Source organism: Aotus nancymaae, unplaced genomic scaffold (assembly GCF_030222135.1).
Source record: "Aotus nancymaae isolate 86718 unplaced genomic scaffold, 86718_ANA_hifiasm-v0.15.2.pri h1tg000131l, whole genome shotgun sequence".
Taxonomy (NCBI): Eukaryota; Metazoa; Chordata; class Mammalia; order Primates; family Aotidae; genus Aotus; species Aotus nancymaae.
In genome coordinates, this window is record NW_026988546.1 from 1458729 (window position 1) to 1474151 (window position 15423).

General features: G+C 58.3%; 2 protein-coding genes across 3 annotated transcripts in view; both read right to left on the reverse strand.

Annotated features, from left to right (window-relative positions):
• Nucleotides 1-85: 85 nt before the first annotated feature.
• On the reverse strand, nucleotides 86-8498 carry SEMA4C (semaphorin 4C). 2 transcript variants are annotated; one of them, XM_012436811.3, is made up of 15 exons: nucleotides 8399-8498; nucleotides 7651-7796; nucleotides 6142-6290; nucleotides 5727-5789; nucleotides 5526-5624; nucleotides 5301-5397; nucleotides 5064-5180; nucleotides 4825-4976; nucleotides 4566-4741; nucleotides 4098-4242; nucleotides 3786-4008; nucleotides 3537-3649; nucleotides 2058-2215; nucleotides 1900-1970; nucleotides 86-1776 (listed from the first exon to the last, which is right to left on the reverse strand). In XM_012436811.3, exons 2-15 carry the CDS (start codon nucleotides 7757-7759, stop codon nucleotides 947-949), a joined length of 2502 nt encoding a protein of 833 aa, XP_012292234.1. In that variant the 5' UTR covers nucleotides 7760-7796; nucleotides 8399-8498; the 3' UTR covers nucleotides 86-946. The 2 variants fall into 2 exon arrangements, with proteins under 2 accessions (XP_012292234.1, XP_021527453.1); XM_021671778.2 differs by lacking the exon at nucleotides 8399-8498 and having other exon boundaries at nucleotides 7651-8115.
• A 1540-nt stretch (nucleotides 8499-10038) lies between these two features.
• FAM178B (family with sequence similarity 178 member B) overlaps nucleotides 10039-15423 on the reverse strand; it is a 103194-nt gene continuing 97809 nt past the window's right edge. The window contains 4 exon segments of the mRNA XM_064371345.1: nucleotides 10039-10350; nucleotides 10525-10577; nucleotides 11081-11219; nucleotides 14648-14699. Of these exon segments, the coding sequence (XP_064227415.1) occupies nucleotides 10039-10350; nucleotides 10525-10577; nucleotides 11081-11219; nucleotides 14648-14699 (556 nt within the window).

The following is a 15423-nucleotide window of genomic DNA, read 5'->3' on the forward strand; positions in this document are numbered from 1 at the left end:
TCGGCTTCCCTTTACCCAAAGAGCCTTCCCTCTTGGCACCCAGAAAGGTTTTAGCCCAAATGTCTTAGCCCCATCACAGTAATCGTTTCATTTTCTCCATTTTTATTTGTCAATATAAAAATACTCAAATATTTACAACAAATAAATACGCGGGGACACAATAAGTTACACCGTTAGGAGGCCCTCCTCCTAGGGCTGGAAGAGGGTATGCCAACGTCCACAGCAGGCCCACCCTCTCTTCCTTCTCTCCCCTCATACAGCCTTTCTCAGCCCTGTACAGGAAGAAGGCAAGTATAAAATACCACTGAACCCACCCTTCCCCCCAAACACACAGGAGGCTTCATCCCCCTCCCCCCACCCTGAAAACATTCACAGCCCTAGGAGCAGGACTAGGCCCACCCTGAGCCCTGAACTCCCCGTGAAGGGGCACAGCACCCTGCCCACCCCACCCCCATATGTACACTGCTGCCCGACACTCGGGACAGTGGGGGTAGGAGAGGCAAAGTGATACGACCCCTTCCCCTTCATAGCTCCAATGACTCACCAGGAGGACCCAGGCCAAGGGAAGACTTGACAGAAACAGGAAGGCTACGCTGCAGCGCGCACACAAACACACATACACACATACAAACACACGTGCAAATACAGACAAACACACCCACATCTTGAAACTTCTGCCTTAAAAAGTTTTGGCGGCTGGGGTCCCGCGTGTCCGTGATTCACAGAAAGGAGGAAGATGCCTTCTGCGAGGCTGGTGCCCTGGTGAGCCACACCAAGTGGCAGTGCCCGTGCTGAGCAGAGCAGGTCCTCATGGCCGGGTGGGTGCTGGGCAGTGTCTGTCCCAGACAGAGCAGGCGCCCGTGCCATGTCCCTGAGGTAGCTGGTGACTGTGCAAAAGTAGGAGCTGTACCTCCCATGCTTCCCGCTGATGCGGTGGGGGTTCCCCTCATACTGATGACTCCTCGGGGTTGGAGTCGGGCAGTGTCTGGCGTTGCTGCAGTTTGCGTCTCAGTTCATCCGCAAGCTCAGGCAGGGGGTGCCCGAGCCCTCCCCGGTCCTCCCCTCCTAGTTGTAAGCGTACATAACCATTGGCATTAGAGTTCCGCCCACCCCCCAGGTGAAGACGAGTTGGAGAAGGCAGAGGCTGGCCTGGGATGCCTGGAGGTGGCGAAGGGGGCCCCCCACCAGGCTGGCACCGGGCGTGCCCAGGCACTATCTTAAGGGAGCCATCTGAATAGTAGTAACCGACAGGATCCCAAAGTTTCTCATCCGGTTCAGGACAGGGCCGGAAGGGAGGACTGGTGGGCTCCTTGGGCAGCTCCAGGGGGTACACCAGGGTCCTCTCAGCAGCCTTGGCCCCTTTCTCCAGCTCTTCCCGCAGCCGCCGGCGCAGTGACAGCACCAGCAGCAGCAGCACCAGGCACACGGCTCCCAGGGCCACCACCGCGAGCCACACCAGCCCCAGATTTTCCAGGGGGGCCCGGGCCTCCAAGGTCACTGATGGACCTGCCACAACAGCCACAAGGTAGCCTTCAGCAGCCAGCCGCTCCCCCTGCTCCTCCGAAAAGCAGTAGTAGGCCCCAGCATGGCGGGGCTGGGCGGCCATCACAACCAGGGCCTGGAGCCGGGCATCGTAGAGGAAGGAGCCGGGATGTTCCGAAGGCAGGTCCCGGCCCCCAAAGGTCCAGCGGGCACGGGCCAAGTTGGAAGAGAGGTGGCAGGGCAGCACCAGGTCTGTGCCCGCCACCACTGTGATGTTTTTGGGAGTGGGCCTAACTGTAGTGGCAGAGAAAACAGAGTGAGGGTTAGTGCGGGAAACCAGGGCTGGGGAAGAGGAGAACAGAAACTCTGGCTCTGGTCCAGGGCACAGCCCAATGCAAGAGCAATACAAAAGCTCACCTTTCTTACTGCCACGGAGGTTACAGACGCCTGAGGTGTCCGAGATCATCACATGCTGGATGAGCAGGGATCTGGTAGGGAATGTAGGGTGCATCAGCAGCCTGGCTCCCACCACCCTGAGTCCCTCCTGGTCCTGCCCTATGCAGAGCCCGACTCACCCAGAGTGGCCACCCACAGCCACACAGCGGCTGGTGTTGACGCTCCAGGCACAATAGGGGTCTCGGGCGAGGACACAGTCTGCACAGGACCGGTACTTCATGCAGTTGGCCAGGGGCAGCTGCACCAGCTGAGAGCGGGAGCCGGCAAAGAGCAGCTTCTGCAAGAGAAGCGAGGCGCAGGAGGTGGGGTCAGCCAGGGCCACACCGCAGGAGGGGCGGCCGGACCAGAAAGATGCGTGGGGGAAGCTTGGACTCCTACAGGGGGCATAGGATGGGGTGCCAGAAGGAGGAACAAGGCAGAGCTATAGTGCTGAAGAGGGAAATCTAAGAACCACAGAACTCAGAGGGCTTACACAGGCCAGACGCAATCCTAAGCCCCTTACAGATGTGACCTGATTAGAAAAGGATGATGGGGCTGCGAGGCCAAAAAGTATAATCACACTCACTCACACACACTTAGTGCAGGAAATACATTTCTCTCAAGGCCCATCAGCCCTCACAACAGCAGCAACGTAACATAAGACATTCTCCCGTTTCAACGGTGGACGCCGATCTGTGTGTTTATTCAACCACACACTTTCTTTCTGCCATTATTCCATGTTCTGGGGGACAATTTTGATTCACAATAGTTGGTAAAAGGCAAACAAATCAAAGTTCAGGAGGTGTAGCAAACATGAAACAAGAGTATTGCACAAGGCAATGGGGCACAGCGGCTCGTGCCTGTAATCCCAGCACTTTGGGAGGCTGAGCTGGGTGGATCACTTGAGGTCAGGAGTTCAAGACCAGCCTGGCCAACATGGCGAAACCTTGTCTGTACTAAAAATACAAAAATTGGCTGGGTATGGTGGCACATGCCTGTAGTCCCAGTTACTTGGGAGGCTGAAGTCGGAGAATAGCTTCAACCTGGGAGGTGGAGGTTGCATGAGCGGAGATTACACCACCGCACTCCAGCCTGGGTGACAGAGTGAGACTCTTGTCTCAAAAAAAAAAACTTTTAAAAAGAGTATTTATTGCACAAGGTTAAATGCAAGCACTTGAGGGAAATGGTCACAGAAATGGAGGGTTGGGACCAGAGAGCAACTGGGGACTGGAAGGAAACCACCATGGTGAGGGCATCATAAACATCTCACAGCCTGGGAGGTCTGGTCACAGGGGCATGGCCAGGCAAGAGGCCAGAGCCAGAACCACAGCAAAGCTTGGATGGAGGGTCTGAAGGAAACATGGGAACAGTTGCCAAGGCTTGATGCTGGGAGTGCGGCCCCTGGCCCCGCGACCTGGCTATATACGATGGCCCTGTGCAGCGCAGACTCTGTTCCGTTTCCAGGAACCCACCCCAAGTTAGGCAAGGTGTGCATGCATGCATATCTGTGTCCCTACCTCTGCACTGGTCAAGCACATGGGCCCAAATGGGAGAGGCAGGCAGAGAGAGTGAGATGGGACAGTGCTGGAGGCAGTGGCAGATGGGGCCCAACTTACTACCTTGCTCTGAGACAGCACCAGGCTTCTCATTGGCTCCTGGTCAAACAGCTGCAGCTCCTCAATCAGGTGAACCCAGGGCCCCAGGCTCACGGCCTTGAGCAGCCAGCCGTCTCCTGCGGGGTGCAGAGGGGAAGGGAAGGTATGAATGAGAGGGCACAAGGCTCTGGGGCAGCTCCAGATCTCCCTGCCCTGGGCACACGGGCTTCCGCCCAGCCTCGAGTAGCCATGCCTGCATACCCACGCACCTACCTGTGCCAATGAACAGCACTGTATAGGTAGCTCCATCGAGCCCTGTAACCCGGTCAGCCACCAAATGGGTGAAGTTGGTGCCCTTCTTCACGAGCAGGGGGCGGCCCCACCGAGGCCTCACCTGCTCCTCCAACAGCGGGTGCTTCTTGACGAAGTTGAGGATGTTGTCAGGCAGCTCCAGGGAGCTAGTGTAGCCATGGTGCCGGTGCCAGTTATTGATGCACTGGGGGTAGAATGTGGGGGTCAAGCCATCAGCAGGAAGGGATGGCATCACAGCTGGGTGGGGAGACGCATCCCTACCCCGGCACTCACTGAGCCAGGCCGAGGGCTGGGCACAGGGTCGGTATAGCGGTCCCACTTCTGGGCTTCCTCATGGTACTCCTTGTAGGGGCCCTCAAACACCCGCTGGATCTCTTCCAACTGATACTCACAGACGGCCGACAGGTACATGTCACCCCTGTTGCAGCAAGAGGGAGCCCCAGGGTCAGGTACCCACCTTATCCTTCTCACCCCAGCTCAGGGCAAGCAGCAGGAAGGCAGAGCCTGGCAAAAACCGGCCATGGGCACCAGAATGCACTGGCAGCTCAAAAGTGCAACCTGGCATGGGGATCTGCCCCTTCGCAGGCAGCTCTGAAAAGGGCAGGTGCCAGCATTCCCCTTGGCTTCTGGACACCTGGCTTCCTGGACTGCCCCCAAGGCCTGGTCCATACTCTCACCCATGTACCATCTCTGACCTGAATCCCAGGTCCTCCCCACTCTGCAGGAGCCTGGCCAACTCACCATTGCGCCTTAAAAACCCCAAAGAAGGTGGTGTTATGCCAAGAGGTGTCCTGCAGGGTGTGCATTGCCTGCAGCTGGTTGAAGTAGAGCTGCCAGTCTGGGGCAGAGCACGCCAGCCGTGCCTTCAGGAACGTGGTCCACTTCTTCTGCAGGGTCCGCGCGCCCCCCATATCTCCCTGGCAGACAGCAAGGGGACACTGCCAGTCAGCCCGGCCAGGCCAGCATGGCTCCCAGGGCCCACCGCTATGAGACTCGATACCTTGCAGACGCGGGCCACACGAGCCACCACCTGCTCAGCATAGCAGTCATACTCCACTGCCCTCTCCCTGAAGAAGAAGTAGACCTTGTCGTCGTCCCCCGTGAAGCTGCCCACACTCTCAGGTATGTAGGCAGAGCCTACAAAGTGAGGTTCTGTGGGAAGGGGAGGAGGTCAGCAGGGAGGGGCTGGGCCCCAGGAAGCCTCCCACCCACAGCTCCCTCAGGTGCCCGGGGGCTCACCGTTGAGCCAAAAGGCCAGGTACTCTGTCTTCATGGGGTGGTGGGGCCCCATGTTACGCAGGATAATGGGCTCCGTGCCCAGGAAGTTGTTGAGTGTGGCCGAGTACAGCTCACCATCTATGGGAGACAGAGGTCAGCCAGGCCACACATGAGGTATGGACACATCCGGCCAACACAGCCCAAAGTGGAACCAAGCCCCAAGGACTTGCCCAGCCTGCATGAGGGGCAGCCACTCACCCACAAGGAGGCCAGTGTGGCCTTTAGCTGGGTCATAGGGACACTTCCCCCTCCCATCCTCAATCTGTCCACGCTCCAAAGTGAAGGTGAGCATGTCCTAGGAACCGGGAGAGAGGTGATGAGGAGATGCTCAAGAGCAGAGCCCTTTGGGCCACATCCAATAGTCCAAAGAAGGGCGAGGAGGGAGGGGGGCTGGGGACACCAAGAGGAGAGGGCAGCACTCACGATGTAGGTACACTTGGGCTGGAAGGCGTAGGTGCCACAGACGTACAGGTGGGAGGCATTGTAGGGTTGCAGGAAGCGGATGAAGTTGAAGCACTCAGTCTAGGGGCAGAAAGGAGTCCGGTTAGTGAAAGCACCAAGGCTGGAATGGGAGGAGACATCCTGGGGTGAAGGCAGCACCAGGAACCGCATCCAAGCACCCACCTGGTTGTTCTTCCCTTTCTGCATACACTCAGTCTTTTTCTCCACGGGGGCCTCCCAGGAGATCTGAGAACAGGAAAGAGGACATCAGCCTCATCACAGGTATGGACTGAGCACACATAACAAGCACAGCCTGCGGCAGCAACACAAGGATTCCCAGTGCAGAGGCAGGTCCCCATTCTCTGGGTGCTTCTTTCAGTACAGAACAGAAGCCCCCGACCGCCCCACTACACAGAATCCAGTAAGTGCCAGAGAGGAGAGGAAGGCCACATGCTGACCCTGACCAGAGGGCAGGCCCCGGATGCCCAGCAGCACTTTTGTGGGGGCAGCCAGGCTGAGGGACCTCCTGGCCAAGCACAGGCCCTCTGAGTCCTACCCTCTTTAAGGCCTGACTGCCTCCCGCTGCCCCACCTCTCACCGCTCCTTGCAGCTCCAGGGCCTCCATGCTGAAGGCAAACAGGGCCTCACGAGCCCCCACGTACAGAAGCCCAGTCTGCTCCGTCAGCGTCAGCGTCAGGAAGTCCTGGATGCCCGTCTGGGAGAACCGCCGTACCACTGTGGCCAGTTCTGCAGGGTAAGCATGGCTGCTGATGGGCAGGGCCCCTGGGGCTCAAGACACCCCTCAGTCTTCCTCCATGTAACAGTCTCCTGGGCCTCATACCCCAGTTCCCCACACTAGAGCCAGCACACCATGCCATAAGCAGATGCCAGCCAAACCCCCTGATAAAGGACACTTTTGAAATAGCCTTTGGCCCTGACAGCTCCACCCAGGCCTCCCTGGCCTTTCCCAGCCTGGGAGGAGGCAAATCCAGGCTGCTGGGAGGAAGGAAGGATATCTCAGCCATAGCTTCCGGCCAGAGCTCTTGCTCTGAGGGTCAATGGCACCTCCAGCCGCAGGGCTGGGCACCCCCACCCCACCCTCGCTTCCTTGCCCGCTGCTTCCTTCTTTGCCCTGCTGCCCACTGCCTCTATCAGAGTCCAGCAGGGCAGGAGCCACAGATGGCTACAAGTACTCCCTACCTCAGGAAACCCTTCACTCCAGCAGAACCCCAATCCAGGCTGCCAGAGATATGAGCACAGCAGGCCACTAGGACAGGCAGGGATGGAAGGAGGGGAGCCTGGCTGTGATCCAGGCCAGGGAGGTCCAGAGAAACCAGAGGATCAGGGACTGGAGATGGGGCTGGGGCCTGGGAAATCTTGCTGCCACCCGGCATCCAGGGCACCATGACATTTACACAGACACGTGATTCCTACATCAGCTGCCAAATATAGCTGCTGACCTGTCTTCAGGGTCCCCCCCAAACCAGCCTTAGTCTTTGGAGGCAACGATGGATCCAGACACAGGCCGGCATGGCAAGGCTTCATAGGCACCTGAGTGGAGCCTGTGGGAGGTGAGCTCATCCCAGGTCCCCAGAGCGCACAGCTGATACAAACACCTGACATCACCTTTCACACGGGTGTGTGCACATGGGGCACTAACAGGTCCTTGCTGTGCCCTGGCAACCATGTGAGCTCCTGCATATACACACATCCTTCCGGGGCCACCAGAGGGCATGATGAGTACTGGGCAAGAGGAGGTCTTAGGGGGTCCTGAGGAGCAAGCCTCCAGTTTATATCTAACCTGGTTATGGTTTCTCTTTAGGCTCCCAGCGCTAGTGACAATTCAAGAAGCGAGGCAGGGGAAGGTGAGGCACAGGGCTCTCCCTCGCACACTTGGGCCGGCAGTCTGGGGTGGGGAATTGGACAGAGCTCCTCCAGAGGAGGCTAATCCCAGGTCCCAACCTGCATTGCCCGTTCTGGGGCCCCTGGGGTCACTCGAGTTTCTTAGAAAGCTGTGCCACACACATCAGAATAAAGCCAGTACACTATGGGGGCAACTTCTCAGCAGCCTGTCCCCACCTTCCTCCACACCCCTCCAGGCACTCACCCCCAGAAAACACTGTCTTCCGCGGCACAAGGTTCCACCACACCTCAGCCCCAATGCTCAGGCCCCACAGCCCTGCTGCCAGCAGCCAGACAGCCCAATGTGGGGCCATGGCGCACACCCCGGCTCTGAGTTCCAGGCCAGCCGCCCTGCTGAGGGAAAAGAAATGGTCAGAATTCGGGCCAGAGAAAGCAAACCAGAGGGGCCCGCAGCAGGAGAGGCCACGGGACTCCTCATCAGGCCTCTCCAAGGAGCGCTGGGTGCCCTTCTTCCTATTCTCTTCAGAGGTGGACCTAAGTCCCCACACTTGGCCCCTGCCCTCTCATCCCCTAAAAGACCACAGTCTCCCTGGGAAGTAGGGAGGAGCTGAGTCAGCTGAAGGCTAAGCAGGCTCTGGGAAGCCCTTCCTGGCCTCCAGAGCCCCCACTCCCTCTTTGCAACAGGAAGTAATTTGATAAATAATGTGACACCCCCCCCACCCCGCAACACACACCCTCAGGACTAAGAGTTTGAGTTTCTTAAAAGAACCTCAAGCAGCAGGCCTTGCAGCCACTGGGGCTCCGGCCCCCCCAACACCTAATTCTGGGAGGAAAACTCCTTAGGGTGGCGAGGGGCATGCGGTGGGGTAGGCTGTCGGGAAAGCCCCACAGAGGGTCCTGGTAGGGACGGTAGCGAGCGAAGGTCCCGGTCCCGGTCTGTCCCCTCCCCCAGCGCAGACAATAGCCCGGCAGAACCCCAAACCCGGTTCCACCTCAGTAGGGCAGGAGTGGGAGCAAGGCCGGGAGCGAAGGGGCCCAGCTTCCCGAGGCCCCTTTGTTGCCCAAGAGGGAGGCAGGAAGTGGGTGGGATGGGCGTGGAAATGACCAGGGCCTCATCCTGTTCCTCGCACTGCCTCCTCCGAGACACCAGCCCTTTGGCGGAGGGGCGGCAGGGGGACCGAGCTCGGGTCGAATCGGGGACTCCGGCGGCGCGGGAAGGTGGCGGGGGGAGGTAGGGGCGGGGACCGAGGGGGTTCCTCCCAGGCCGCGGGCGACGCGACGCGCAAGGCCGGCGCCTGCTGCGCTCCCGCGGATCTGACGAACCTTCCCAACTCGGGGACTGCGCCCCAGGGACCCTGGCCTGGGCGAGTCAGCGGGATTGGCTTCCCCCGTTCCAGCCTTCCCTTGCCTGGGGCGGAGACGCAGAAACTAGGGACCTCGTCACCCCCAAACAAAGGGTCCCCGCCAAGACCCCGTCTCAGGTCCCCCCAGGTTCTCCCCTCCCCCAGCTCCAGGGATTTGAACGCAAACAAAGCGTCGGCGCGGGGAGCGTGGCAAGCCCAGCCTGCAGACGCCCCCTGTCGGCCCAGAGCCCGGGCGCGGGAGGGCGGGTGGTGGGGGCTGCGCCCCCAACCAGCCCAGCAAAACGCCCCCGGCCCCATCTCGGCTCCTTTCCGGAGACTCGGGCTGCACCCCGTGGCGTGCTCCGAGGATCCGCCCGGCAGCGGTGCCCGCACACTAAACTCCCCCCCCAGGGTGAGGAAACGGGCTGCCGGGGGACTTGGGGGAGGGGTGCGGACTCCAGGCGGGGCGCCCCGCACCCTTGCCCACCCCGAGAGGCCAGCCGTGGACCGCGGCGCTCCCTGCAGGGAGAGCGCTCCAGCCGGGGACGATTCGGCCCGGGGGCCTGGCTTTCCGGGACAACCCGCCTCCCCAGCGGAACGGGCGGGCGGGCGGGGGGCCGCGGCAGGGAAATCCGATCCCACAACATCGGCCTTGCTCCAAGCCCGCCCCAAACTTTCCATCGGGGTGGGAGTGCCGAGGGCAGTCCAGAAGCCTGGCGAGGATCCCGGCCGCGGACCGGACCGCGCGAGGAACCCTCACTGCCCGTGGCCCCTCGCTGGCGCGCCCCTTGTGAGGCTGCAGGCGCTGTGCGTCCCGCTCCCGAGACCCCGCGAGGTTGCCACGGGGGGCGCAAGAAGGATCCTCGCGGACAGCCGTCTCCGCCGCCGCGGCTCCCTGCGCCCCAGCCCCTGTCCCTCCCGCGTCCCGCAGCCCCTGCCTGAGCAAGCGGACAAAGCAGCGGCTCCGGGGCTCCGCGTCTCCCGCCCCACGCAAGCCCGGCCTCGCTCACCTCTTGCGCGCAGCTCCAGTCCCCGGGCGCCGCCCTCGCGTTCGGCTCCGACCGCGGTCCGCCCCTGCCTGCGCGCGCGCCCACCAGACCTCCGCGGCCCCTCTGCCACCGCCCCACGGTCCCCGCCCGGCTCCGCGCCCCTGGGCTCGGGCTCCCCGCGCCACCTCGGCGGGCGCCTGCTCTTTCTCCAGCGCGACCACGGTTCTCCGCCCCCTTCCCCTTGACGTCAGGCTGGTGGGGGGGTCGAGCGGAGGCCGGGGGCGGGACGCGAAGGCTAGCTCAGGAGGGGGCTGCGACCCGCTGGGACCCTTGGACCCGCCCGTTCTCCGCCCCGGGGCTCGGACCTCCGCCCCTCCGGGTGCCCAGCCGCCCCAGTGCTCGGAGTCGCGGGCTGCGCCACAGCGCCCGGAGGGAGATGGGGCGGAGGAGGGACTCTGGGTATGGCCGCGGGGTAATTACACTCACCAGGTCTTTCTGAAGTGTCCCCCGAAGACCCCCGGCGGGCTGGGCTCGGGAGAGGGGCTCCCGACCCTCCAGTTGCAGGAACGAACGCGGGCGAGCCACCTCGGGGCGAGTGCCGGGGGAGGCGCACTGGGGAAACCGAGGCTTCTCTTGGAGCTGACCAGAGGGGTCTGCCTTTTAGCTCCCAATTCTCCCCTCTTCTAGGCCCGGAGGACCGCTGGTCCCTGCCCTCAAGTCTGGAAGGGGCTTCACCAGCCAGGAAGACCCTTAAATCAACAGAGAGGGTCTCCCCCTGCTTCTCACACTTCGGGCAAAGCGCCTATCCCCAGAAAATGACTCCTGGTGCCACCGGAAAGCTGATTAACAAGTAGCATGAACTGACTGTTCAGATGAAAGGGGCAGGGGGTAGCCACGCTTCAGAACCACCGCCAGCCACCTTCAGAACCGCCAGCCTCCGCCCACAGCCACTCCTATAAGCAACTTGTAGCTCTGGCCTCATGGACAGTGCAGCGTCCTCTCTGCCAGCTGGTCCTCTGAGCTGGACAGGTGGTCAGAAGAGGTGGTCCTCATGGAGGACACTCCACGGGCATCTGGAGACAGGTGCTACCTCCTGGCTAGGGCAAAAGACAGAGGTAAAGGGACTTGAGGCCCTGAGGCTTGGAGGTAACTTTAAGCCAGAGTGCAGTCCTGGAGGGGAGGAACACTTCAGGCCGCGTCAGCAGATCTGGATCATAAATCAGTCCGACAGCAGCTTTTATTCTGGGTTGGCATCTGAAAAGCAGGTACCAGAAGAGTAGTGGAGATAATTGAGAAAAGCAGCCCAGTTTGGTTTCAGTAACAATTGGATCTTTGCTGGTACACATAAAGGCCCCTTCTCCCTTGCTGGCCGAAGCCACAATTCCCAGCTCTTTTCCACTAGGAAAAAGAAAAAAAGCTGTGGCCTTGGAGATGCTGGAGATGATGACCATGGGCGGGGCAGGGAAGGCCTCCTGCTTCAGCTGACAAGGAGGGAGAAGATGTGCCACCCCTCGTGTTGATTAGAGACCCCTTATCTATTCATGCGGGATGAGGGGGGCGGTTAAACTGAGTGCCCTCACTTGTGTTCTATATTTTAGACTTTCACAACTTGCCTTGATATACATTTTCTAACTCCACCCTATGACCACCCTTTAAAAAGTAAGTATTTTGGGAGGCTGAGATGGGAGGATCACTTGAGTCCAGGAGTTCAAGACCAGCCAGGGCAACATACTGAGACCCTGTCTCTACAAAAAAAATTTTTTTTATTTTTATTTTTATACAGAGTCTCACTCTGTCACCAGATCTGTTGCATGATCTCGGCTCACTGCAACCTCTGCTTCCTGGGTTCAAGCGATTCTCCTGCCTTAGCCTCCCCAGTAGCCCAGCTATCTTTTGTATTTTTAGTAGTGATAGGGCTTCCCCGTGTTGGTCAGGCAGGTCTCGAACTCCTGACCTCAGGGGATCTGCCCTCCTTAGCCTCCCTAAGTGTTGGGATTACAGGTGTTAGCCATCACACCCAGCCCAAAAATTTTTTTTAAAAAAAACTAGCAGGGCGTGGTGGCAAGCACCTGTAATTCCCAGCTACTCAGGAGGCTGAGGTGGGAGGGTCGCCTGAGCCCAGGAGGTTGAGGCTGCAGTGAGCAGTGATTGTGCCATTGCACTCCAGGCTATAGAGCAAGACCCTGCCTCCACAAAATAAGGAAATAAGTATTGTTGCTCCCCTTTTGGAGATCTGTCAGAAAGGTTAAACAACTGGCCCAAGTCATGTAGATAATTAGAAAGGTCAGAATTTTTTTTTAGAAATAGGGACTTAAAAATAAAAAAGAGGCCGGGCACGGTGGCTCACGCCTATAATCCCAGCACTTTGGGAGGCCGAGGCGGGTGGATCACGAGGTCAAGAGATCGAGATCATCCTGGTCAACAAGGTGAAACCCCGTCTCTACTAAAAATACAAAAATTAGCTGGGCGTGGTGACGCGCGCCTGTAATCCCAGCTACTCAGGAGGCTGAGGCAGGAGAATTGCCTGAACCCAGGAGGCAGAGGTTGCGGTGAGCTGAGATCACGCCATTGCACTCCAGCCTGGGTAACGAGCGAAAGTCCATTTCAAAAAAAATAAATAAATAAAATAATTTAAAAAATTAAAAAATAAAGAAGAAACAGGGTCTTGGCTGGGTGCAGTGGCTCCCTTCTGTAATCCCAGCACTTTGAGAGGCCAAGGTGGGCGGATCACCTGAGGTCTGGAGTTTGAGACCAGCCTGGCCAACGTGGTAAAACCCTGTCTTTACTAAAAATACAAAAATTAGCCGAGTGTGGTGATGCACGCCTGTAATCCCAGCTACTCAAGAGGCTGAGGCAAAAGAATCGCTTGAACCCAGGAGGTGGAGGTTGCAGTAAGCCGAGATTGCACCACTACACTCTGGCCTGGGTGACAGAGTTAGACTTAGTCTCAAAAGAGACAGAAACAATGTTACCTGGAACTTCTGGGCTCAAGTGGTTCTCCCACCTCAGCCTCCCAAGACTACAGGTGCATGCCATCACACATGGGACAGGGTCTCGCTATGTTGCCCAGACGGGAAAGGTCAGATTTTTAAATCAGGTCTTGGGACTGCCAATTTTGTCTTTCCACAAAGTCACCATCTATCCTGACAGTGGTCCACTTCCTGCTGTTTCTCCTCCCCTTCAATACTCCTCCCCCATCCCCTCGCTTCTACGTGTGAAGCAAGGAGACCTCAGAGACCTGTGCTCCCTGGCTCTGACTCCAAGGTGGAAAGTTTGAAAAGACAACCGGTTTGGTTTCACTGGCAGGGCAGCGGCAGGCATTTGGGTTCTGGAGGCCCAGGGATGTAGAAGCCTCCAGCTAACAGAGTCCATGAGCCTTTCCTCCCAAATGCTCTTGGAGATAAGCTCCCAGCTACCTCCCCTTTTCCACCTTCATGTACCTTCTGCTGTATTCTGTCCATTCCAGCACTGGCCCTTTCTGTGGGTGGGCGGGCAGAGGATACAGTTTCCTGCATGACTGTTTGTTCATGATTCATACTTCTAAATGAAAGTACAACTGGTAGAAAAAAAGGATTTCTGGGTCTTCAATTAAGAAAAAAATTACTAATACAGGTATGGGGGTGGGGTGGGGTGGTGGGAAGTGCATGTACCTTGCTAGTCTCCCTAGGGCCTGGTATATTCTATGGAAGGTATCCACCCTTTAGGACTCAGGTCTTGACAACTGCTTGTGGTCAAATCAAGGAAAGACACAGAAATTGTGCTAACTGCTTCTCAAGTCTCCAAGGATCCCCCAGCAGCTCAGGCCAGCCCCTAGAGATGACCTAGGAGTCTTTCCTGAAGAGCCAGTCCCCCTCCCCATCTCTTGATGTTGGTTGTGGGTCACAGTGCCCTTCATTTGAGCTACTCACCTGCCAGCTCTCCTTAGGCAGCAGGAGGGAGGCCCGGGGTGCACACTGGGTTCTCTGGTGAACACTGCCTGGTGGGTTTCCAAGGCAGCCAGGACTGCTGTCAACTCATAGATGAGGAAGTGAAAAAGCTTGGGTCAGCTACCCCTCGAGGGTCTTCCTGAGCTCCTGGGGACTGAGGTTACTGGGGACATAGGAAAAGGACTCTCCCTCCCTACTTCCTCCAAAGGAGAGTTATCAAAGCCGCCCACCTGGGACTCCTTTCCCTTCCCAGCCCCTCCCTGTCACCAGTACCAAAAGGAAGCAGGAAAACATCCGTCATCACAGCCCCGGATGCGAATTTTCCAGTGGCTCCTATCAGGATATCCCCCAGCCTTTTCCCAAGGGCTTAGGGATTTGGAAAAGTCAAAGATCTGGAGAGCAAGTGGTCACATTGCCAGCACCACTGTGGAAATCTGGCCTTGGGGAGGCTGAATCTCTCTAACTGATCCCAGACTAGTTTTAGAAGATCTGGTCAGCTCCCAGCCAGTCCCAGAGAAGGCCCATCACACACCCCAGAGGACAGCATGCGCCCTTGGGCGACCTTGCAGTGCACACCTCTGCTCAGGTTACAGCCAGGTCTCTGGAGGAACTGAGTCGTCACCGACACCTCCTCTCCCCTGGGTATCTATTTCTCTCTTGGGGATGGGTATGTTTGGGGAGCAGGAGAGGAGGGTCAGTGGACAACAGCCAGGACTGGGGAGGAAGGCTCCAGTTGTCGACGCTGATGGACAGCTCAGCTCCTTTTCAGAGCCAGGTAGGGCTACCTTCGAAAACTGGAAACTCCGGAGTTTAGCTTCTCTGGCCTCCCTACTTCCTCTTTGCCCTTGGCAGTAAGAACAAAGAAGGGAAATTTCAAAGGTGATTTCCAGGTTTCCAGAGAAAAGTGAATAGCTACAGATGAACTGTCAGTGTTGGTGTGGTCGCAAGGCAGCCCCGAGGGCAGGTAAAGAAGGCTGGCTCACCAGAGTCTCCACTTGTTCACTGGAGGATCTGAGGCTGACGATGCTGCTGGGGCTTTGGTGGTTCCCCGGGCCAAGGGGGCACGTGACACAGCCAGGACCAGAAACCAGAACTCTCATGCAGGTCGCCTGGCATCGAAGGCACCCCGGCCGAGGGTTTCTTCCATCTCACATTTGGCAAAGGCTGCTAGGCAGAAAGGCGTCCTGTGTGGTATCCAGCACTGTGCCCTGCGTGTGCCCGTGCCCCTGAATAATAGATGCCCCCAGCTCCTAGCATTCTGGGGATGCGGTGAGGGGCGCAGCTGTGTCTGAAACAGGCCCAGGAAGTGATGAGCTCCACTCTGGCTCTGCACATTGAGCTACTTGGCCTGAAAGTCCTTTATTTTAGGGGAGTCTCTCTCCTAGTTAGCCTGGCCACCCCATCCACATACATGAAAGCCAAAGAGGGGGATGTATGAAAGCAGAGTTGTACACAGCCGCCATGGGGAAGTCACTTTGGCAGACAGCCAGGGTTGAGGTGAGGAGTGGGCACAGTCCAGTGGCAAGGGCAATCCTCTGCCACTGCCTACCTACCTCTTGTGTACCCTGCAAAACCCCATCCCCACCCAGGAAGAGTCAGGAGGGGCCAGGGACTAACCGTGGATTCTCAGGGTTGGAGGAGTGGGCAAAGTAGATACCCAGTGGTATCCTGGAGTCCAAAGAGATCACTCGCTTCTCAAGGGGTTCAGGTCAAAGATACCCAGCACCCCATTAGGGATCAGGTCCCATGAACTCATCTG

Excerpts from the sequence above, each read along its gene's own strand:
- SEMA4C (XM_012436811.3), bottom strand. The coding sequence starts at position 7,759 with ATGGCCCCACATTGGGCTGTCTGGCTGCTGGCAGCAGGGCTGTGGGGC. Across the intron at positions 4,977-5,063 it reads CCTGGCCTTTTGGCTCAACG|AACCTCACTTTGTAGGCTCT; the intron begins GTGAGCCCCCGG and ends CCCTTCCCACAG. Across the intron at positions 4,742-4,824 it reads GTGTGGCCCGCGTCTGCAAG|GGAGATATGGGGGGCGCGCG; the intron begins GTATCGAGTCTC and ends GCTGTCTGCCAG.